At 53.9% G+C, this 22,019-nt stretch overlaps 1 protein-coding gene across 1 annotated transcript; it reads left to right on the forward strand.

Annotated features, from left to right (window-relative positions):
• The first annotated feature begins 2,633 nt into the window (after positions 1–2,633).
• On the forward strand, positions 2,634–16,123 carry LOC135894670 (alanyl-tRNA editing protein Aarsd1-like). Its single transcript, XM_065422808.1, has 17 exons — positions 2,634–2,641; positions 4,602–4,718; positions 4,882–4,948; positions 5,621–5,719; positions 6,443–6,532; positions 8,015–8,068; positions 10,681–10,806; positions 10,903–11,062; positions 11,669–11,726; positions 12,132–12,288; positions 12,421–12,537; positions 13,181–13,311; positions 13,496–13,562; positions 13,806–13,897; positions 14,626–14,680; positions 15,231–15,325; positions 15,893–16,123. Exons 1-17 carry the CDS (start codon positions 2,634–2,636, stop codon positions 16,026–16,028), a joined length of 1,629 nt encoding a protein of 542 aa, XP_065278880.1. The 3' UTR covers positions 16,029–16,123.
• Positions 16,124–22,019: the final 5,896 nt, after the last annotated feature.

The raw sequence follows: 22,019 nt of genomic DNA on the forward strand, positions 1-22,019 counted from the left end.
TGTTGTTATGGAGAACAATCAAAATAATCCTTAGTGCTCACATCACACTTAACAATCAGTAACTAACGGGTAAAAAATGGAACCTACAGAATCAAGCCATCAGCAATGAAAAATACCCCAGCTGGAGAGTGGAGCACAGAGCCTTTCAGTCATCGGAGATTCATTAAAGGAAACTTCCACATAATCATTTTGTTTTCTGTAATAGGCTCGCATGTATCAGTGGTAAATCATCTTTTATTTACTTCTGCAGTTGAAAGCAGGAGGGTGACAGGACTGTGTGAGACAAATACAATTCCTGCTGCCCATGAGCCACTGTGCCTTCATTACAGGTGGAATTAATGAGAACTTCAGGTTAAAGGACTAAAGCAGGACTCAAGCAGAGAATTTTCACTTTAAAGTTCAGCCTCATTAAGACACAGATCGCAGCCAGCTGTCTTTTTGGAAATGGCAATGGGAGATTTTGCTGCAAGAGTTTTTCTTGAGTAAAGCTTTATGGAAGCAGCAATCCTGCTCCCCCTGGTAATTTTAATTGATATGGTAATGGATGGGGATGTCCCAGTGGGAGTCCATGTCCCAGATGATGAAGGAGAAAACCATAATTTAGATCTGCAAGTTCGCCCCTTTGCATATTGTTCTCAGACTTGTGATTGTAGAAACACAATGAGAGGATAAATGTTCTAGCCAGAAGGAAGCTGAGTGGTGCATGTTCTGCTTATGAACAATAGACACATTAGATTGTATCAGGCATTTCTACGGGGCTTTTAATCTCCACCACAATTTACCGACACAACCCTATTCACCCTCACAGTCGGTGAGACAGGCAGACAGGCACAGAGAGGTGAAGGTTACATAGCGAGACAATGGAACAGCCAGAAATTGAACCTCTGGGCAATTTTCTCAAATTTAGCTGCCTAAAATGTAGGGCCTAAATCCGTATTGTGGGACCCGAATAAGTGGTCTGATTTTCAGAGGTGCTGAGCACCATAGCTCCCCTTGACTCCAGCTTTAGGAGGGCTGGGTCAGAGCCACTCAGCTAAAGAGCACACAGACTGACAGCCCAGGCCTGGCTGCTGCTCTGAATATCAACATGGACAAAGCCAAGTTAGCAGAGGGACCGTATGCAAGGCATGGGAGGGGAGTGGGTGTTTTCCCCATGGCTCTTGGTACTGACACCACACATCTTATTTACCTAAAGAGAATTACCAATCCTGTGGGTCCTATCAGGGCCCAGATTCCCCGTATAGGATGCAACAGGTAAGGTGGTTTGGGACAACATAATATTGGGGGCAGCAAACCATCAGTGACCATTTATCTGGGTGACGCCGCTGGACTGGTAGGGGATGGACACTGGCTAGTCCATCAAGGGCAGCACAAGCCCTAGTGCCACCTCTGGCCCCCATCCTTGGCATTAGGGCTCAGGATTGGGGGAACGAAGTCACTACGTCCCGAGAGCATTGCTCTCTCCAGTCTAGCATCCTGGGTCTGAGCTTTCAGAGGAAGCCACTACTCACAAAGCCCCAGAACTGTAATTCCCCTGCCCTCCAGGAGGAGATTGGTCTGGAGCTGGATTCTTTCCTCCTGTTACCTGCACTCTTGTGTATCTGGATCTTGCCTGTTCAGGTGCAGGTTCATGTATCACAACTAGTCAGTCCCTTATGCCCTCAGTTCTCTCTCCAGGGTAAGTGAGCCAGGACCCACATATTCCAATCTAAGCCAAGGGGGAGAGGGGCTGGCATAAAGCGCTGGGGCCATACCAGTGATCTGCATCTCTGCTGTTTGTTTTCCCACTGCCAACTGTGCTTAATCCAGCTGCAGCAGTGGGCAACAGAGAGCAAAGTGGGGGCTCCCAGGCCCTTTGGGGCTCCTCCTGTCCCAGTACCCTGTACACAGGGCAGGGGTTAGCTATAGTCAATAGAGAGGAGCATCCCACCTTGCCTGTGGCCACACGGCTGCTCTCACCTCTGCACAAGAGAGGTTGCTCCCTCCCAGCTGCCGGGTTCTTGCACCCCTGACCAGGTGGTGCTGGGCTCAGAGCCCCCTTGGCACATGCAGACTGGGCGTAATCACCCCCAATGCTGTATGAATCAGGGTGGAGGTACCATGCTCCCTTGGCTTGGTGGGGAGGAGACAGGAGGGGCTGTGGACCAGCTGTGGTGGCAGCTCCAGCACCAATGGCTCCTACACCCCGCCCCCCCAAGCTGCCCCACGGGAGTCATTTCTGGAACTTGCCCTTCTACAGCCTCTGTCATCCACAACCCCTCGGGATAGAGGCCGTTATCCCCACGACAGAAGGGGAAACTGAGGCACGGCATGGGGAAAGTGATTTGGCCAAGGTCAGAGCAAGCCCGTGGCACCGTCAAGAAATGAACCCAGGAGTCCTAGCCCCTAGTCCCCAGATACCCCCTCCCCCAGCGGGACTAGAACCCAGGAGTCCTGAGCCCCATATCAGCCTGTCACGGCGCAGGGTGTCGCTGGGGGGCTCGGTGGCGCCGGGCTGGGAAGGAGCCGGGTCCCCGCGGGGCTCGGGCCGGGCGCAGCGTGTCCCTGACGGGCGCTGACAGCTGAAGCGGCCCGAGCTCCGCCCGCAGCCCGAAATAGCGGCGGCCGGCACCGCCTCCAGAGCGAGCCCGGCCATGGCGAGGTGAGTGGGGCGGACGGCAGGGGCGGCGGAACGCGGCCCCCGGGACCCCACTCGGGTCACTGCCCCCCCCGGCCGGCAGCCCCCACTCGGGTCACACACACCCCGGCTGGGACGCGACCCCTGGAGCTCCCACTTGGTCACCACCCGCCCCCACTCGGGTCACTGCCTCCCCCGGCTGGGACGCGACCCCCGGGACCCCACTCGGGTCACTGTCCCCCCCGGCTGGGACGCGACCCCTGGAGCTCCCACTCAGGTCACACACACACACCTGGCCACTATCCATCACTTGGGTCACTGGGACCCCCACTAGAGATACAATCTCCCATTTGGGTCACTGCCTCCCCCTTCCTCCCCCCCACTGGGACACAACCCCTGGACCACCCACTCGGGTCACCCCCCCCCACCCACCAGCCCCCACTCGGGTCACTGGGACACTCACACCCTCAGCTGGGACTTTTCCTGTCTGACTGGAACCTGGAAACAGTCCCACCTATTCCAGCCCTAGGAACTCGCTAGGAGACACCCCAGCTGGCCCGGGGCCCCTCCATGCCCCACCACACAGGGGGAAAGGCGGCTCTCTGTCACTCTGCCCTGGGGGACAGGCTTGGGCTAGCGCTCTCCAAATAGATGTGTAGACAACTCTTTACGTTGCGACTGGAGGCTGGAGGAGCTCAGGCTCTGAAGCCTCCAGAGGGGGGTGAGCTTCAGGACCCAAGTGCAACCTCAAAGCCTGTCTATTCAGCCATTTTGAGAGCACTAGCCAACCTGCTCGCCCACGTCTGTGGGCCTGGGCTGGGAGGCTGGTTGCTGCTGCTGTGCAGTCAGACCCTGGGTGGCCCCGGGCCAGCGGGATGTACCGGGCTCCTGTAACATGACTCCACGGTGAATTCTGGGCCCTGCTAGGCCTGTCTTGTCTCCTGCCCTTGCCCTGCTGAGAGGCTGAGGCAAATGCCATGGGAAAATGGGAATTTGCTCACCCAAGCCTCAGCCCAGGCTGTTTACAGGCCCTGCAGCCTTCGGCTCTTGCAGACGGCAACCGCCTGTGGGGCAAAGAAGAGAGGTGGCTATAAAGCAGGGGTCTGCTCAGGTGAAGGAGACCACATGGCAGTGGGGCGACCCCCGGAATCTGTCCCCAGAATAGCAAAGTCTCCCTAGGGGCTGGACTTCACTGGCAGTTAGAGACGCTGAAGGAATTTGTTCTGAGTCGGTGCGAATCTCTGTTACCTGGTGCCAGCCAGCAGGGCCCAGTGAAACGTGGAGGGATGCTCAGCAGTGCAGTCAGCGTGCTCTGATTTATTTCAGACGCCGCTCATTAAGTATTAAACAAATCCTGCTCCCCAGACCCTGCAGCTCCTCTTTCCCCACTGCCCAGATCCCATGGTGCAGTGGCAGGGGCTCTCTGGGGATCTGTCTGGCAGGCAGGGATGACTTTTCAGATCTAGGTCTGCCTGGGCACTTTCCGAGGTGAGGGCAGCGGTCTTGGGGGTTGTGACTGCGCTCCAGTGAGCGATTGTGCTTAGTGAGGGCTGTCCCTTGCCTTGCACATGCAGGCTTCACTCCCAAAAGCCTTGTGTCTCTGGGAGGTCCCTCTCTGAGCACATGCTGCTGCGGGATTCTCTGTCGCTGAGGTGCTGAGAGAGGCCAGTTCCCGGGACGCTGCCAAGATAAAATGATGCTTTTTGGAAGTGTAGCAACAAGTCTGCTGAATCTGCAGCCAGCTTCTTGTCTGCCTGGCGCCTGCCCCCTTTCCCTGGGTCTCGCCCTCTCCCTGTTCCTACATGCCAATCGTCTGGCCCAGACAGGTGTAACAAGGGTAGCTTAACGCTGCTCTGATAACTCCACACAATGCCTTACACACAACCTGCTGCTGTGGGGAGCCAGGAGACGAAAGGTGGCACAGGAACGCCACTCTCACTCTGCTCCCTGGAATTCATCCCTTCTGAACGGTTTCTTGTTTGCCAAGGCAACCTGCAAAAACGCTGTGGTACGACCGCCCCTGGTACGTCTTCCTGGAGTTCTGCGTGGAGGACAGCACAGACGTTAAAGTCGACATTGAAGACCATCTGGTGGTGTTCAGGTGAGCTTCCAGCCCCACTACAGGCCCTGGTAACTGGCACTCAGTGGCATGGCCCTGAACCGGGAGCTGTACAGGGCAGGGCCAGCAGGAAGGATCCTCTTAGAGATCGTCACGGAGGAGGTCCAAGCCCAGTTCTGAGCTAACTGAGTTTGTGTTTTGGCAGCTGTAAAAATGCAGACGGCATGGAGATGTACAACGAGATCAACCTGTACGCCAGGGTGAACTCCAAAGTGAGCAGCCACCCCGTGCGGTGAGGCATGCGAGCCCAACTCCTACAGGCCTCGATGTCTCCAAAGGGACCGTGAGCTTATGACAACCCGTGGAAGGGCTTGGGGGGCGGGGGAGAGATTTGCCTCCACACTGGCCAAGGCCATCCTGGCCTATCACGTCATGTGATCTCATTGCTCACCAGGAGCATGACCCCGGACACCCACCGTCCCCAGAGGTTGGGAGACCTGGCTGGGCACCCAAGGGATGCGATTAGGTGGCATCTCTTGGTGCTGCTATGCCATCAGCCCTACCCAGCCCTTCCCATCAGCCCCCAACGGTGCTTTGTTTTGGGTTGTGGCCATCACTGCCTGCACCCAGGGGACTTTGCCCAGCTAAATGAATCAGAGACGCCCAGCAGGCCCGGCTGCATGGAGAAGATGGTTCAAGGCCGTCACAGGTATCCCCAGGAAAGCCCCCGCTTCTCCTGCATTCTCCTCTTACAACCAGCTCTCCCATGCCCAGATTTGCACCTCGATTCCTGCAGGCTGAGTCTTGGTCTCCAGGGACTTTCTCATGTGTCTCAGAGCTTGGGAAGGGGTTCATTTTAATTCTGGGCATCTTGGCTTATTGAGAGGGAGAGAGGTGCCCAGAAGCCATGTCAGGCAAGGTGTCTTTGTTCTGTCCCTTGGCAGGACTCGCAGCAGAAGCGCTCTGACCGCTCCATCACCTGCTTCATAAGGAAGTGGAAGGAGAAGGTGGCATGGCCGCGCCTCACCAAGGAGAACATCAAGGTAAACACAGGGCCTGAGCAGCCAGGGCCCCTTCCTTTGGAGTTGTCTTTTCCCAGTGAAAAGCTCAGAGTTTCTCCCACCTGTGGGTGCCATGCTATGCAGTGTGGGCACTGCCAGGGGCTGGCACAGCACTGTCTGCTGCTCACTCTGGCATTGCCCTGGTTAGTGCTGGTGAAAGGTGCCAGGTAAGCAGCTCCCAGAGACTGAAATCCTCTGGCTATAGAGCAGGTACCACGGACACCAGCCCAGCACCACTCACTGCACCTGGCTCAGCTCCGATGGGCGAGACCCCTGGGGGGGGTGCAGCTTGGACTCCTAAGCGCCTTGGGACAGGGACCTTCTCTCTGTTCTGTGTGCAACGTCCTGCACAGTGGAGCTCTGAACCATGAGCACCACCACAATTCAGTTCATGACAACAGAGCCCCATACTGGACTGCTAACAAGGGGCTGCTGAATAGCCATCAGCTGGTAATGACTGCTGGGCATTACTGATCTGGGCCAAATCTCCATAAGTGCCTTGCAGCGAAAGGCCATAGATCCTCGAACTCAGGCTGGGGTGGAACCAGTACTCTAAAGGTGGAAGGCCTCATAACCCCCGCCCCTGCTGGTGTTGTCCATATCCCATCCCCAGCCAGTCCCCCCGTCCCCCAAAGGCATCAGACTTGCTGCATTCAGCGCTGCGCTGCCATCTGTTGTGATGCTGTTTCTCCTGCTTGCTCATAGCCAGTCTGGCTGTTTGTGGACTTTGATAACTGGCGAGACTGGGAAGGGGATGAGGAGGCAGAAATGGCCATGACTGGGCAGTATGCAGAGGTAAGTCTTAGGTTACTGCATTTCTATTTGGGTCTGAGCAGTGAGATAGCTGCATCACAAGATCCCAAGCAGTGACTTGAGGCCCCATGCAGAGCCCACTGGGGCCGAGACCTTCAGGGCGAAGGTGCTGTAGGGGGCCTTTCTCAGTTATCCCTGTTTCGTGTTACTCAATGCAAAGTTCTTGGGTCAGGAGGAAAGTCTGAGCATTAGCTCAGTAAAGTGTCCATTATCCAGTACAGGCAAGTGCTGCTGCACTTTGTAAAACCTATTGTGAGACCTACTTAATATGATGAAATGACTGTCCCTAAAACCAATTCATCTCCACCAGGCACTGCCTGGGTAATGTCCCAGCTTGCCTTAAAAACTCACTGTTGACTCCAGACTGAATAGCGAGAGCAGCGGTTCTCAACCCACGTCCCGATTAGCACACTGCTGTGGCCCAGCTGTGTGCTAAAGGCCGCCGGCCCACCCTGTGCGGGCCAGGCTGCACACCATGGCGGGGGTCCAGGGCTGCTGGCTGGCCCTCTGCCCAGGGCTCCACCCCTGGCCCCACTCTGTGGAGGGGTCTCTGGGTGGGAGGAATTGGGCATAAGGGTCTGTGGGGGCACACTGTGGTTCTCAACCTGCGGCCCAGGTAACACATTGTGGGCCACATATGCAGCCCACAATGATAAATAGGTTGAGACCCACTGGGGAAGAGAAATTTCAGCTGTGGCTGTTGGCGTGTGGCTCAGTATCTCCACCAACTGGCTAGGAGCAGAAATGCACCATGGCTTTGGCCAAACTGGAGAGGTGAGGTATGGACAATAGCAGGCCATGGATCTTAATGCACTGCCAGGGAGGAGTAAGAGCCATATTGGGAGAACTATTGAGTAGAAACCCTGCTATTTCGGTCTCGCTAGGTACTTATCTGGCCCCCGTGAGTATCTGAGCACCTCCTAGTCAATGCATTTAGCCTCACAGTACCTCTGAGAGACAGGGAAGCATCAACCCCATGGTACAGAGGGGGAACAGGCCCTGAGGGAAGGGACTTGTCCAAGGTCACACAGGGAGTCTGACTGAGCCAGGGACTGAGCCTTGGTCTTTTGCATCCCACTCTAGTGCCCCGTCCACCTGATCAACGATCCTACCCCATGATATCAGGGGGCCTGTCTTACATAGAGCCCCATTGTGGGAGCTGCCTTCAACAGGAGTGAGGAGGCCCCAAGACGGCCACGGGCACTGGGCTAAAATCCAGTGGAAACCTTGGGGTACAACCTGCAGCCAAAGTCACTTCCACCTGGGCAAGGTTTGGATGAACCAGCTGAGCCAAGCATGCACAGCACACGTGCTTCTCCCTCTCCTCACTGTGGGTCTGTGTCACAAGGGGAGCTGGGATCCCTGGGGTGGAAGGCGCTGCCTGGGACGAGAAGACACTCCAGCCCCACCACTTTTGTTGTGGGTTCCTTTCTTTATTCCCATGACTGTCTGTTTCCCGTCCAGCTCCTGCAGAAGATCACTGTTAAAGGCACACCCCCTGCAATGGACGACCTTGATGTAAGTACAGTTGGTCACTGCCTTGCTGAGACAGTAAGTTCTGGGGGTTTTTACATAGCCAGGCTCTTTGCCTCTGGCTCTCCCAGTTCCCAAGCCTGGCTCCCAGCTGCTCCATCTCTGCCAGCCAATGGGGAACCTCGTCTCAGCACGGACTAAAGCCAAACTTCTTCCAGGCCAACGGTTCTCTGAACTTCCACTATGCTAAGCGGCCTGTGTTCTGGGTGTGGAGACCTGCTCTGTGCAATTGTGGGAACACCTCCCAGCATAACGGTCATTGCCCTGTTCATTGAAAAATACATCTAAGAACACAGGAGGAGCAGGAAGGGAACCAGCAAGGAATCCTGCCTGCTGCTATCCTGGGGTGCAGAGGAACAAATGGTGCATCTAATTCAGTATCAAACCTCCTGCACAACTAGAACAGATGACTGGCCTGTCTAGTGTGGTCTCCGGCCTGTGCCAGTAGCCAATCCCTGAAGCTGAAAACCCTCATTATGCTCACCAAGGCAGGGTTCTTTCCAGACCCTGTGGCCATTAGCTTATGCCCAGCAGCATGTGGTCGAGGCTGGTTTTTCAGGGTTTCCTTCCACACTCTAGGCCCAACACACATTTCAGGGTCCTGGAAAAACTGGAAGTCTTGAGCATTTCTAACTTGCCTGGGTCCCAGGGTGTCTGGTACCATGGACTGTCCTTGTTTCACTCCATTCTATGGTCACATGTAGCATTAAGGGAAACACTCCGTGTCCTTTCTCGCCTCACTGTCCGACTTTCCGTCTCTTTTCCAGGATGACATTTGAAAGCACAGACCCTGGTGGTAAGAACTCCCCTGAAGCACTATCTGGCTGCAACTGAGCCTCCCTGTTACCTGATGGGAGATGTGCATCCTGACCTGCTGACAGTGACCAGGATTAGCGCCCTCTGGGATCTGAAAGGACTTAAGGGGAGGCTGGCGGGGATGAGAGCGCTGCATGCAGCCCTTATTCTCTGCCCTTCCAATTGTCTTCCTGGCCCAGGAGAGCTGGGTGCAGCTCTGGCATTCACTGGATCACCTGAGAGTGACATAGCTGCCCGCCTTCCCACTATTCCCTGTGGTACCTATTCTCTCCTGGGGGCCTGACCCTCCCCCTGCTCTCATCCTGTCCCCTTCTCTCCCCTTGAGGCCTGACTCCCTGCTCTGCCCCCACCCAGGGGCGCATTTTCTGACTGCCCTGTTTTTCCCCACAGAGACATGACAGCAGCTGCTGAGATGAAGTGAGTTGGGGAGGGAGGTAGCAGTGTAAGTGCCACTGTGGTTCAAATGCGCCAGGGATTCGCCTGCTTCAGACTTTGGCTCCGAATTCCACAATCACGGACCCGAGAGCTGGAAAAGCCCTGCTGGGCCCGTTTTGCCCGCCCCTGAAGTCAGACCCAGCGTGAGACTGTTTCCTGTTGCATCGGGCAGTCTAGTTTCAAACATGCCAAGCCCTGGAACTGCCGCCACTTCCATTAGGAGACAGCCAGACACCGGGTTCCTGTGTCTCATTTCACCCCGTTATTGCCACTTATACTGCCACGAACCAGCCCGAGTCACTTCTCTCCTCCCCTGGCACCGCCTCTGGCTCTGTGCTGATGGTACTCAGCCACGCCGCCCAGATTTAGCCGTCTTCCCTGCTCGGCACCTGCCGCTTGTTCCTCTTGCTGCCGACACCCTTCTCCACTCGTCCGTCTCTCCCAGGCGTTGGGGGGTCGGGGGGGGGAGAGAAAGCCTGTTAATAAAGGATAAACCTGCCACGCTGGCTGTTCCTGTGCTTGGGTTTTCCTGCCACACTGGGGTCTGGTTTTCCAAGTGCCATTGGTGCCCGAGATGTTACCCCGCCCAGGACAGAGGGCAGCCGGGGCCCTCGCCTCTGGGGGCGGCTACGGGCCTGGCGCTTGCAGGGTCCAGGGGAGACGCTGAGACACCCCCGCCCACAGGACAGCTCCCCAGGCCAGGCTGCTGCCCCGGGGTGGGGCAGGTTCATCCCGCCCAGGTGTGGGGGGGCTCGCCGACCCCCACAAACCAGACCCATAGGACGGGCCGTGGGTCCCGGGGGACACGTGGGTCACAGGGGGACACCCGTGGGTCCCGCGGGGGTGAGCTCCAGTGGAAAGCCCATGGACCCTGGCGGGGGAGGAGGGTGTAGACAGGCCCATGGCGTCATCCCCCCGCCCCCTCGCGCCGTCTGTCCCCGGCCGCGTTCGCCGGTCGTGTGTCCCCTCCCGCTCGCCGTCTCCGCCCGCAGCTCGCGTTCGCCGGTCGTGTGTCCCCTCCCGCTCGCCGTCTCCGCCCGCAGCTCGCGTTCGCCGGCCGTGTGTCCCCTCCCGCTCGCCGTCTCCGCCCGCAGCTCGCGTTCGCCGGCCGTGTGTGTGTCCTCTCCCTCTCGCCGTCCCCTTCCGCCAGCTGTCTGTCCCCTCGCGGCGCCGGCTGCCGTGATGGTGTTCCAGTGCCAGCGGGACAGCTGGGCCCGGCAGGTGCGGGAGCCGCGGGGCGGGGGCGGGGCGGGGTCGGGGGCGCGCGGTGCTGCGGAGCCCTTGCGCGGGGCTCCCACGCGTGACACGCGCGTGCCGGGCCCCGCGTGACGCCCCCCGTTTTGCAGTTCACCACCAGGGTCGCGTCGTGCCGCCCCGCGGAGCTGCCGGCCGAGGGCGGCGCGAAGGAGCCGCTGCGGGGCTTCCACGTGGTGCTGGAGGACACGATTCTCTTCCCCGAGGGCGGGGGCCAGGTACGGGCTCGTGGGGGTGGGGCCGGTCCGGTCCGGTCCGGCACCGGGGGGGGCCCAGCTGCTGACCGGCGGCTGACCGGACGCTCCTCCCTGCAGCCCGACGACCGGGGACTCATCGAGGACATCCCCGTGCTCCGCGTGACCCGGCAGGGCCCGGCTGCTGTCCACTTCGTGCAGACGCCGCTGGAGCCGGGCCGCGAGGTGCTGCTGACGGTGGACTGGGACAGGCGGTTTGACCACATGCAGCAGCACTCAGGTGACCCGCTTTGGCCCCCAGAGAATATGGTTCCTAGGGGTGCCAACTTTATACTCCCACCAAACCAAACACCCCTGCCCCGCCCCGCCCCCACTCACTCCATCCCCCCTACCTCTGTCGCTCGCTCTCCCCATCCTCACTCACTTGGCTGGCTCAGGGGGTTGGGGTGCGGGAGGGGGTGAGGGCTCCTGGGTGGGGCTGGAGATGAGGGGTTTGGGGTGCAGGAGGGGGCTCCAGGCCGGGATTGAGGAGTTTGGAGGGGGATCAGGGATATCAGTGACTCCTTCTGTAGGTGATGTGGCTAGTGACCACTTAGTTTTCTTTATTAGGAGGGGCTGATTTGCTGGGTTCTCTGAGGCATTTCTGGAACTCTTGAGAAGGTAGGTGCTATCCTTGCAGGTGCTGTTGTGGGTTATAAACAAATAATTTTAGAAGACTTGGAGCAGAGAGATGCTGTCTGATTTGAACTCCTCTCAACAGGCAGTCACATTCTTTCGTTCACAGGGATGGCTGGGGGAGTCGTTCTGTGTGTGTGCATGCGTGCGTGCCTAGCACTAGTAAAAATAAACTAAAACCTCACAGCCATTGCTTGAACTTCTCTTCCAGGGCAGCATCTCATCACTGCCCTTGCAGATCTGATGTTTGGATTCAAAACAACTTCATGGTGAGCAGGAAAAGTGTTCCTTTTAACTCTGTCCTTAAACCTTGTTTGGCTTGTGCCACAATGCTGGGTCCTGAGGGATGAATGTAGATAAATGCATGGAGTGTGGCATGCAGAGACATTCCACTCGGCTGCAGAAGGCATGGGAGAAGTGACTGCACTGGAGAGAAGCTGTGTGGAGCATTGCTGTGCCTCTCTGTTCAAGCACACATCTGGTGCGATGTAAACAATATACACAGAGAGAGAGAGAGAGAGAGTGAGCGAGCGCGTGCACACATGTGCTTTGCTCCAGTAACAGAATTCCAAGGTGCTTCCTCCTGCACCATGCCCAGTGTTGCACAGAGGGACTTTTGAGCTTGTGTCCTCTGTTGTATTGGCAGGTGTGTCTGATGTTTGTGGTCCTTGCAGGGAGCTAGGCCATCAGCGCACTGTCATCGAGCTGGACACGCCCTCAGTGACAGCAGAACAGGTGGTGGCCCTAGAGGAGAACGTGAATGAGAAAATCCGGGCCCGTATTCCTGTGGTGGTGAGGGAGCACTCTGAGGACGACCCAGAGATCGAGACGGTGAGTAGCAATGGAGGACGCTGGCAAAATTCATTCCAGAGCCATGTGGGGTAGAGGGGAATATGCCACCCAGTCTCCTTTTAGTCCCAGGGACGTGAGTTGCAATGCTCACCTTTCTGGATCTCTTGCTAGGTGAGAAGCCGCGGTTTGCCAGATAACCACACAGGGCCAGTGCGCATCATAAGCATCGAGGGCATAGACGACAACATGTGCTGCGGGACTCATGTCTCCAACTTAAGTGACCTGCAGGTAAGGGCCGCACAGCTTCAGCGCCTTCAGTGCTCAGGCACCGTCCTGTAGATCAGCTGGTACAGTAGGAGTCCCTGGATCCGCAGGACTTGCAGTCCCTCTGCAGATTGTCCCTGTTGGACAGAGAACCCCAATCACAAGCCAGAGTGAGAGTAGTGGGACACAGCCCTGCACCCTGTGGTTAGCATTGTCCACTCACATCCCCCCACACCACTGCATTAGTGAGGGTTTGCCACCAGTGAACAATCCCCTGTGTTCTTCATGCAGAATTAGATGAAAACTTAATTCCAGAGCTGCCTCTGAGTTTCAATGTCCTTACAGTCAACTTGATAAGACAAATGACCCTTCCCTGCCTGTTGGCATGCCTGGTGCGCTGTGGGGTGGGATATTAGGGTATAGAAGGCTTGTTGACACACCAGGTCCAGGCCCGTTAGACAGCATGGCACATGGCTAATGCATAATGGCACATGGCTAATGAAAGTGTCTCATCTATTTTTTGGCTATATTTGAAGGCTGATTTCAGTGGGTTTAATTCTGATGATAGAAAGTCGACATTCACAATGACACATGGTCTAATGGACCTTTAGCTGTGTGTAACACACCATTGTACCTTTCTGATCAGGGTGTTTGTTTCTCGTTTAAGGTTATTAAGCTCCTTGGCACAGAAAAGGGAAAAAAGAACAAAACCAACTTGGTCTTCCTGGCAGGAAATCGAGTACTGAAGTCTGTCGAGCGAAGTCACAGCACCGAGAAGGCACTAACCTTGCTGCTTAAGTAATGTCCTTTCCCAGTTTCCCCTATCCTTGCTTCTCCTCGCCCAGAGAGGAACAGCATGTGAGCCTAAAGAGGGCATTTCTAGCCCCTGGCTCTGGTGTTATGTTGTCTGCTGCAGCTTCATTGGTGGAGCCCTCTCTGTCCAGCGCCTTGACAGCCCAAACTCTGCCTTGTTTTTTTCCAGAAATGGAGCAGAGGAGCACGTGGAGGCTGTGAAGAGGCTGCAGAATTCTGTGAAACTGCTTCAGAAGGTACGGCTGTGGCCCAGAGGTCACTCCATCGAGGGTCTGAGCTTTGGTAACAGCAACAGTATTCTGAATAATCTTATTTCATGAGAATTAAGTTTTAGAATCTCCCTTGTGTTGACCCTGGAAGCGGTGAAAATTGTGACTCCACCTGTCTCAGGAAACTCCATCCCCGACTCCACTCCACCCCATCCCCATGTTCTCGCACTGACTCCTGGGTCTGCAACATGGGGTTTGCTTTCCTTGCAGAACAACTTGAACTTGCTTAGAGACCTCGCAGTTTTGACAGCACAGAACTTCAAAAGCAATCCGGTCCGAGGCCGAGTGTTTGTGTTACACAGGTAAGGCCCAGATCTGGGGAAGGGGGCTTGGGTGCTGCAACGTCTTACTGGCAGATTCTAAGACCAGAAGGGAGCACTGTGATCATGTAATCTGAATTCCTGTATAACACAAGCTGACAATGTCCCATGGCAGCTGCATCCCTCTGCTGTGCATTCAAGGCTGTTTATAACAGAGGTCCATTCTTTAAGGGAGAACATAAACTAAGGAAACAGAATATTAAACCAACTGCCTGGGCCTGCTGGAAAGGCTCGTAATTAAAGTCTAACATGCTTGTATTTTGGCTGTTGAACTCTGCTGGTTTTAGAGCCGAGCAGTACATTTGTTTGCTTATCCCTCCCTGCTGGTGGTATTGTCAAAAAAATGGAAGCACTCCATTGGTTACAGAGTAAACACTTTAATAATTCATCATTTGTGGGTGGGAAACATAGAAAGGATTTTTCTGTATAAATTGCTAATCGCTGTCCTAATGATGAGAGGCCACAGCCCTGACCCTCGGCACAAAGCACGCTCACCTTGGGTCTGGCTTCCAGTTCCCTGACAGTGGTTGATAAGAAGCTGGTGGGAAATTTGACTCTAAAAATCAACCAAAAGCCAAGCCAGGACAATGTCTGGTCTGTGTGGGGTGTTTGGTTTCCGGCTCCGTCATAGAGTTTAGGCCTTCACCACCAGAGGTATGTCTGGATTCTCTAGGCCGGGGCATCTCTGAAATGCCTTTTACCCTTTACAGGAAAGACGGTGACTCTGAGTTCATGAATATCATCGCCAATGAGATCGGGACAGAGGTGAGCGCTCTCTGGCTTGTCCTCGCCCCTTGTTGGCCCTTTGGCCTCCTTTAAGGCCTACATAGCCTCTGCCCACCCTTGACCAGCCCTCACAATACACTGGCCAGAAAACAAAGGCCTCATTCTCCCCAGGATGTTGCAGCCCAAACTGTTACCACATCGGTGCCCCCAGCTGTGATCTGGAGGGGCCCCGCCTGTCCCAGGGAGGTGTGCCCTTCCTGTTGATCAATGGGCCGATTAGAGCCAAATGTGGGAAAGGTCCTTGTGTTCCAGACACGGGTCTCCCCCCAGCTCATTTAACACAGGGGTCACCAGACACCAGTCACTGCCTCCCAGGACCGTGTGGGGCTTGTGACCTGGACTGAAAGGCTCAGTAGCCCATTTCTGACCCCCCGCCAAGGTAGGTAGTGCCCCAAACAGTCTCCCCTCCAGCAACCTGTTCACAGCAAAGAGGAGGGGTGTTCTTACTCACATATGGGACTCCCAAGTCTCACTGATCGAAGGGGGGGATGCAGAGATGTTCTGCAGCAGGATCCATCTCTCTTCACAGGACACCCTGCTCTTCCTGACCGTGGGAGACGAGAAGGCAGCTGGGCTCTTCCTCCTGGCTGGGCCCAGTGAAGTGGTTGGAAAATTAGGCCCCAGGTAAACTGTTCTGTGACCCCCTGTAGTCCGGCAACCTTCCTGACCAGCTTGGGGACTATCAGCGCTGTCAAGTCAGCCTCCAGCCCTAGTTATTGTCCAAACACCCAGCAAACTCACAAAAGGAAACTAAAACTTCCAGCTGGAGATTTCTACCCAGCTGGGGTGTCACACCTGGAGCATTCCTTCTCCAGGGACTTCCTGCTGCTTCTTCTGCAGTCTGTCAGCTCTCCCCCCCCCCTTCTTGCAGTTCTTTATAGCCAACACCTGTCCTCCCTTTCTCCGCTGGGTCTGATTAGCCAGCTGGGCTGCCTGGCACCAGGCCTTTGGTCCTTAAAGGAGCAGGCTGCCCTGATACACACCTGCTACGCTACAATTATTATTAATGAAGGGAAATTAAGTTCTGGCTGCATTAATCAGATAATTGATTTCACTGGCGTCTGGCTCAATATCTGAGGCAAGGCAGATGGGCCATTTCCCTCCTCTGCCCCCCAGGCACACCCAGTTTGGGGCTGTGTGAGAGAGCACACCCAGCCCTCCTGGTTTCAGCATGTGGATCTGTCCCTTTAGAGTGGCGGAACTGCTGGAAGGCAAAGGAGCCGGGAAACGGGACCGCTTCCAAGGCAAGGCGACCAGGATGAGCAGGCGAGCAGAGGTGCAGGCCCTGCTCCAGGACTTCATTGGCCACCAGACCCTGGAGGAGTAAGGACCAGCCCTCGCCAGAGGATTCCCCCATCTGCTGCTCATTGACCTGGGACGACAGGGTCACTTGCTGACTCCCTCTAGACGAATAAAAGTTGTGTTACGAGAATGATGTGTGCACGCGCAGAGCCCTGACGACCAAGCTCTGACCTCAAACCAGGTCCTGTGGCTCCGGGATATGCCAGGGAGGTTGGGTGGGGAGAGGAGCAGGGAGTGTCAGGTGTATTTGGGCAGGGGGCTGACGCCCTCTGTTTCTCACTGGCCTGGCCATGATGTTGCAAACTTTCCCCAGATAAACGGTACAACTAGCTTCGTTAACTGGACGCTTCCTGGCGCTGACATTCTTGGGCCAGGGCTGGGGACCACACTTCCAGGCAGAGCTCCTTTGCCATCCCTCATGGTCCAGCCTCCAGCAAACCCAGGGAACATTGTGCTGTAAGCCATGATCCTTGGCTTTTGCCTCATTTGCCATTGGTGGCCAGTACCACCCTTGAAAAGCAACAGGCAGTGACTGCAGTGTGAGCGGGTTTATTCCGGGTTACTGTGACCAGTACAAACACCCCTTTACATGTACTTGGGGCAGAATATGGGAAGAGGGAGGTTAATCCCAGTAGGGGCCTGGGCTCTGACAATTGCTAACCGTTACAGAGAAAAACACCGAGGTAGCTCACAGGAGTCCCTAGTCAGGATCCTGTGCGCGCTGCCCTCCAGATGAGAGAGAAGCCTGGAGGAGCCCGAGTGATAGATGTAGGATGTTGCATCATCATTCATGTTGGCCAAGCAGTTTTCACTTTAACCAGGGCAACAGGAAACCTCTGGGGGTGAGGGGGATGCAATGTTATGGCAGGAATCAAAGGTGAGACTGGCTCATGCTGGTCTCTGTCACCCTGCCTCGCAGAGCTGGAACCAGATGGGGAAGTGGATGAAGAAGGCTGATACTGGCAGTCAAGAGGAACCAGTTCTGGAGGAAGCGATCGCCTGGATCCCGGCCTTGTGCCGGACATTCATGCCGGCCTCCATTCGTTGCTGATGTTCTGAAGCCACTGCAGGTGCTGGAGGGTTTAACCTGTTTATGCTGGTGCTGCTGGACTGTGCTGGTTAACGCCCAGCGTGGGGTCCGGCCTGGCTGCACATGCTATCACTGACCTCTGAACTCAGCAGCCACCTCTGCCAACCTGGCGCTGACCCAGTTACAAACCTGACGCAAGTGTTTGTCAAACTGTGGCCTGGCATTACCTTGAAACGATGAAGCAACATCTTGCACCATACAGACAAACAGGGATTGCAGGCACTCGTGCTTCTGCCAGGGTGGTCACTAGCCGCTCGGTGATCCCATGGATTCACAAATGACATGTAACCCTTTGCTCACTTCAGGTACATGTAGTCTAAGGATCTGTTCAGCTGGCAGGCAGATTGGAGAATACCGGCATTTGGAGTGTTAATCTAAGCAACTGGCTGGCAGCTATGTCTTGGAGACATCTCTGCACAGAAGGAGTCTGCGTCCCTCCTGCTGGCCGTGAGTTTCATCTTTATTTATGCGCCTGCAGTGACGCTGTCTCTCCAACAGCAGCCTACATTTCTAATTCCTGGTCACAGCAATGCAGGTAACGTCTCAGCAGAGACCAAATTTCAGCCTGTTGTGAGACATCAGCGCTGCTAGCAAACCAGCCAGGTGGGTTTGTTACGATTCTGAAGGCTGGGATTACTCACTGCATTGCACAGCAGAGGTAGCAAGAATTAGGGCTGGGCCTGGCAGTGAGTGGGATCTGGGTTTCTAACGCACTTAGGAAAATTGCAGCTGGAATCTCATGTCTGAGAGATACCCAACTGCTCCCAGGGGAGTGGTGGGGGCTCACAGCTCTCCAGCATCCCTCGCTTGTGGGCAGGAAATGAGCGGTGCTCCCTCCTGTTCTTGCTGTTCTGTGCACGCTCTACGCACCTTGCTCTGATTAGTGAAAGTTACTGATAACAGGTCAGGAGCCACTCTGAGGCTGTTCACGCATGAGGCTGAATCCTGCGCCAGTTCCGATTTCCTGCACGGATTTGTGTCCCTGTCCCCCCCAGTATGGGTTTTTTGTCCTATGCTTGGTCTGTGGTGATGGGGCTGGAGGGAGGGAGGGTGGTGATGGAAGCCTGAAGCCTTGTGTGAGCATAAAGCTAATGAGAACCAAGATCTATGGGATCTGTCAGCGTGGTCAAATGCCCAGGCTATCTGGCCAAACTGCATGCAGGCGAGCAGCTCCTGGAATGGACGTTCAGCTTTCAAACCCAAATGCCCTAAGTCACCCTCCCCACCTCATACATATCTTGCTGCTGGAACTTCCCCTGCCACTGAACTCATAGCTAATTCCAGGCATCGGCCCTGACTCCTGATCTGAGCCACGGGAGCAGAGATCTTCCCCATGCCAGGGAGCGTGGCCAGAATGGAGTGGTTTCTCCATTCAACATCCCTGTGGTGGGAAGAACACCTCAACTGCCCAACACTGTGGCCTTTAATTTCAAAAGGGGGAACTATACAAAAATGAGGGGGTTAGTTAGACAAAAGTTAAAAGGTACAGTGACTAAAGTGAAATCCCTGCAAGTTGCGTGGGCCCTTTTTAAAGACACCATAATAGAGGCTCAACTTCAATGTATACCCCAAATTTAGAAAAACAGTAAAAGAACTAAAAAAGAGCCACCGTGGCTTAACAACCATGTAAAAGAAGCAGTGAGAGATAAAAAGACTTCCTTTAAAAAGTGGAAGTCAAATCCTAGTGAGGCAAATAGAAAGGAGCACAAACACTGCCAACTTAAGTGCAAGAGTGTAATAAGAAATGCCAAAGAGGAGTTTGAAGAACGGCTAGCCAAAAACTCCAAAGGTAATAACAAAATGTTTTTTAAGTACATCAGAAGCAGGAAGCCTGCTAAACAACCAGTGGGGCCCCTTGACGATGAAAATACAAAAGGAGCGCTTAAAGATGATAAAGTCATTGCGGAGAAACTAAATGGATTCTTTGCTTCAGTCTTCACGGCTGAGGATGTTAGGGAGATTCCCAAACCTGAGCTGGCTTTTGTAGGTGACAAATCTGAGGAACTGTCACAGATTGAAGTATCACTAGAGGAGGTTTTGGAATTAATTGATAAACTCAACATTAACAAGTCACCGGGACCAGATGGCATTCACCCAAGAGTTCTGAAAGAACTCAAATGTGAAGTTGCGGAACTATTAACTAAGGTTTGTAACCTGTCCTTTAAATCGGCTTCGGTACCCAATGACTGGAAGTTAGCTAATGTAACGCCAATATTTAAAAAGGGCTCTAGGGGTGATCCCGGCAATTACAGACCGGTAAGTCTAACGTCGGTACCGGGCAAATTAGTTGAAACAATAGTAAAGAACAAAATTGTCAGACACATAGAAAAACATAAACTCTTGAGCAATAGTCAACATGGTTTCTGTAAAGGGAAATCGTGTCTTACTAATCTATTAGAGTTCTTTGAAGGGGTCAACAAACGTGTGGACAAGGGGGATCCGGTGGACATAGTGTACTTAGATTTCCAGAAAGCCTTTGACAAGGTCCCTCACCAAAGGCTCTTATGTAAATTAAGCTGTCATGGGATAAAAGGGAAGGTCCTTTCATGGATTGAGAACTGGTTAAAGGACAGGGAACAAAGGGTAGGAATTAATGGTAAATTCTCAGAATGGAGAGGGGTAACTAGTGGTGTTCCCCAAGGGTCAGTCCTAGGACCAATCCTATTCAATTTATTCATAAATGATCTGGAGAAAGGGGTAAACAGTGAGGTGGCAAAGTTTGCAGATGATACTAAACTACTCAAGATAGTTAAGACCAAAGCAGATTGTGAAGAACTTCAAAAAGATCTCACAAAACTAAGTGATTGGGCAGCAAAATGGCAAATGAAATTTAATGTGGATAAATGTAAAGTAATGCACATTGGAAAAAATAACCCCAACTATACATACAACATGATGGGGGCTAATTTAGCTACAACGAGTCAGGAAAAAGATCTTGGCGTCATCGTGGATAGTTCTCTAAAGATGTCCACGCAGTGTGCAGAGGCGGTCAAAAAAGCAAACAGGATGTTAGGAATCATTAAAAAGGGAATAGAGAATAAGACTGAGAATATATTATTGCCCTTATATAAATCCATGGTACGCCCACATCTCGAATACTGTGTACAGATGTGGTCTCCTCACCTCAAAAAAGATATTCTAGCACTAGAAAAGGTTCAGAAAAGAGCAACTAAAATGATTAAGGGTTTAGAGAGGGTCCCATATGAGGAAAGATTAAAGAGGCTAGGACTCTTCAGTTTGGAAAAGAGAAGATTAAGGGGGGACATGATAGAGGTATATAAAATCATGAGTGATGTTGAGAAAGTGGATAAGGAAAAGTTATTTACTTATTCCCATAATACAAGAACTAGGGGTCACCAAATGAAATTAATAGGCAGCAGGTTTAAAACAAATAAAAGGAAGTTCTTCTTCACGCAGCGCACAGTCAACTTGTGGAACTCCTTACCTGAGGAGGTTGTGAAGGCTAGGACTATAACAATGTTTAAAAGGGGACTGGATAAATTCATGGTGGCTAAGTCCATAAATGGCTATTAGCCAGGATGGGTAAGAATGGTGTCCCTAGCCTCTGTTCGTCAGAGGATGGAGATGGATGGCAGGAGAAAGATCACTTGATCATTGCCTGTTAGGTTCACTCCCTCTGGGGCACCTGGCATTGGCCACTGTCGGTAGACAGATACTGGGCTAGATGGACCTTTGGTCTGACCCAGTACGGCCTTTCTTATGTTCTTATGTTCTCGCTCTCTCTGGTCAAGGCCCTGCCCCTGCACAGAGCGATCAGTAGGACACCAGGTGTGCTGTATTGGGCGCATGGTAGGAAGCTGGAGACAGATCACCATTGCTCTGGGCCTGAAATGGAAACCTGAGCTCTGCAAGCGGAGAAGCTGAACTTTGGCCTTGTTCATGCTTGGTGTCAGTCACTAGGAGGATGCCTGGAACGGGGAAAGCCGGACCAGGCCGGGGCACACACTGCGACAACCCCCCTACAGCAGGGCTCTGTGTTGGTGCAGCTACGCCAGTGTCAGTGCCCAGCACTGAGCTGCTTCCATCCTCAGCATTCACCTCGACAGAACTCCCTAGTGCAGAGTAGGGGCCTGAGGCTGCTCCTCCCACAGCCATGGCCCTGCTGCTGCCCCTCAGTTCCTGCCTTCTAGAACAGTGGTTCTCAACCTTTCCAGAGCCCTGTACCCCTTCCAGGAGTCTGATTTGTCTGGTGTACCCCAAAGTTCCACCTCACTTAAAAACTACTTGCTTACAAAATCAGACATCAAAATACAAAATTGTCACAGCACACTAGTACTGAACAATGGCTGACTTCCTCATTTTTACCATATAATTATATAATAAATCAAGTGGAATATGAAGAGTGTACTTATATTTCAGTGTATAGCCTATAGAGCAGTATAAATAAGTCATTGTATGAAATGTAAGTGTGTACTGACTTTGCTAGTGCTTGTTATGTAGCCTGTTGTAAAATTAGGCAAATATCTAGATGAGTTGATGTTCCCCCTGGAAGAGCTCTGTGTACCCCCAGGATATGTGTGCCCCTGGTTGAGAACCACTGTTCTAGAATGCTCCCCTCAGCCAGACAGGGACTGGATAACTGCCCTGGTCTGTTCATTCCCCCGCAGCATCTGGCCCCGGCCCCATCAGAGACAGGACACGGGGCTAGATGGACCATCGGTCTGGCCCTTCGTGTGACTCTCTCTTGGAGAGCTCTGGGTCCCTGTATGTCTGGAGGGCCCACAGGGGCAATGAGCAGAGGTTGCCCCATCAGTAAGATGGCCTGAGGGTGGGAAAGGCTGAGTGGAATTTACTAATTTTATTGCCAAAGGCATTTCACAGCTAGCTCCTGTCCCTCGGCCTGGGCCCCATGGGTGCCGCCCAGCTGTAACAGCCTGGTAACGCACAGACACACCCATGTCTACG

The sequence above is a fragment of the Emys orbicularis genome, chromosome 25 (assembly GCF_028017835.1).
Source record: "Emys orbicularis isolate rEmyOrb1 chromosome 25, rEmyOrb1.hap1, whole genome shotgun sequence".
NCBI classification, from domain to species: domain Eukaryota; kingdom Metazoa; phylum Chordata; order Testudines; family Emydidae; genus Emys; species Emys orbicularis.

Excerpts from the sequence above, each read along its gene's own strand:
- LOC135894670 (XM_065422808.1), top strand. Across the intron at positions 12,538-13,180 it reads CCAACTTAAGTGACCTGCAG|GTTATTAAGCTCCTTGGCAC; the intron begins GTAAGGGCCGCA and ends TTCTCGTTTAAG. Across the intron at positions 13,312-13,495 it reads GCACTAACCTTGCTGCTTAA|AAATGGAGCAGAGGAGCACG; the intron begins GTAATGTCCTTT and ends GTTTTTTTCCAG.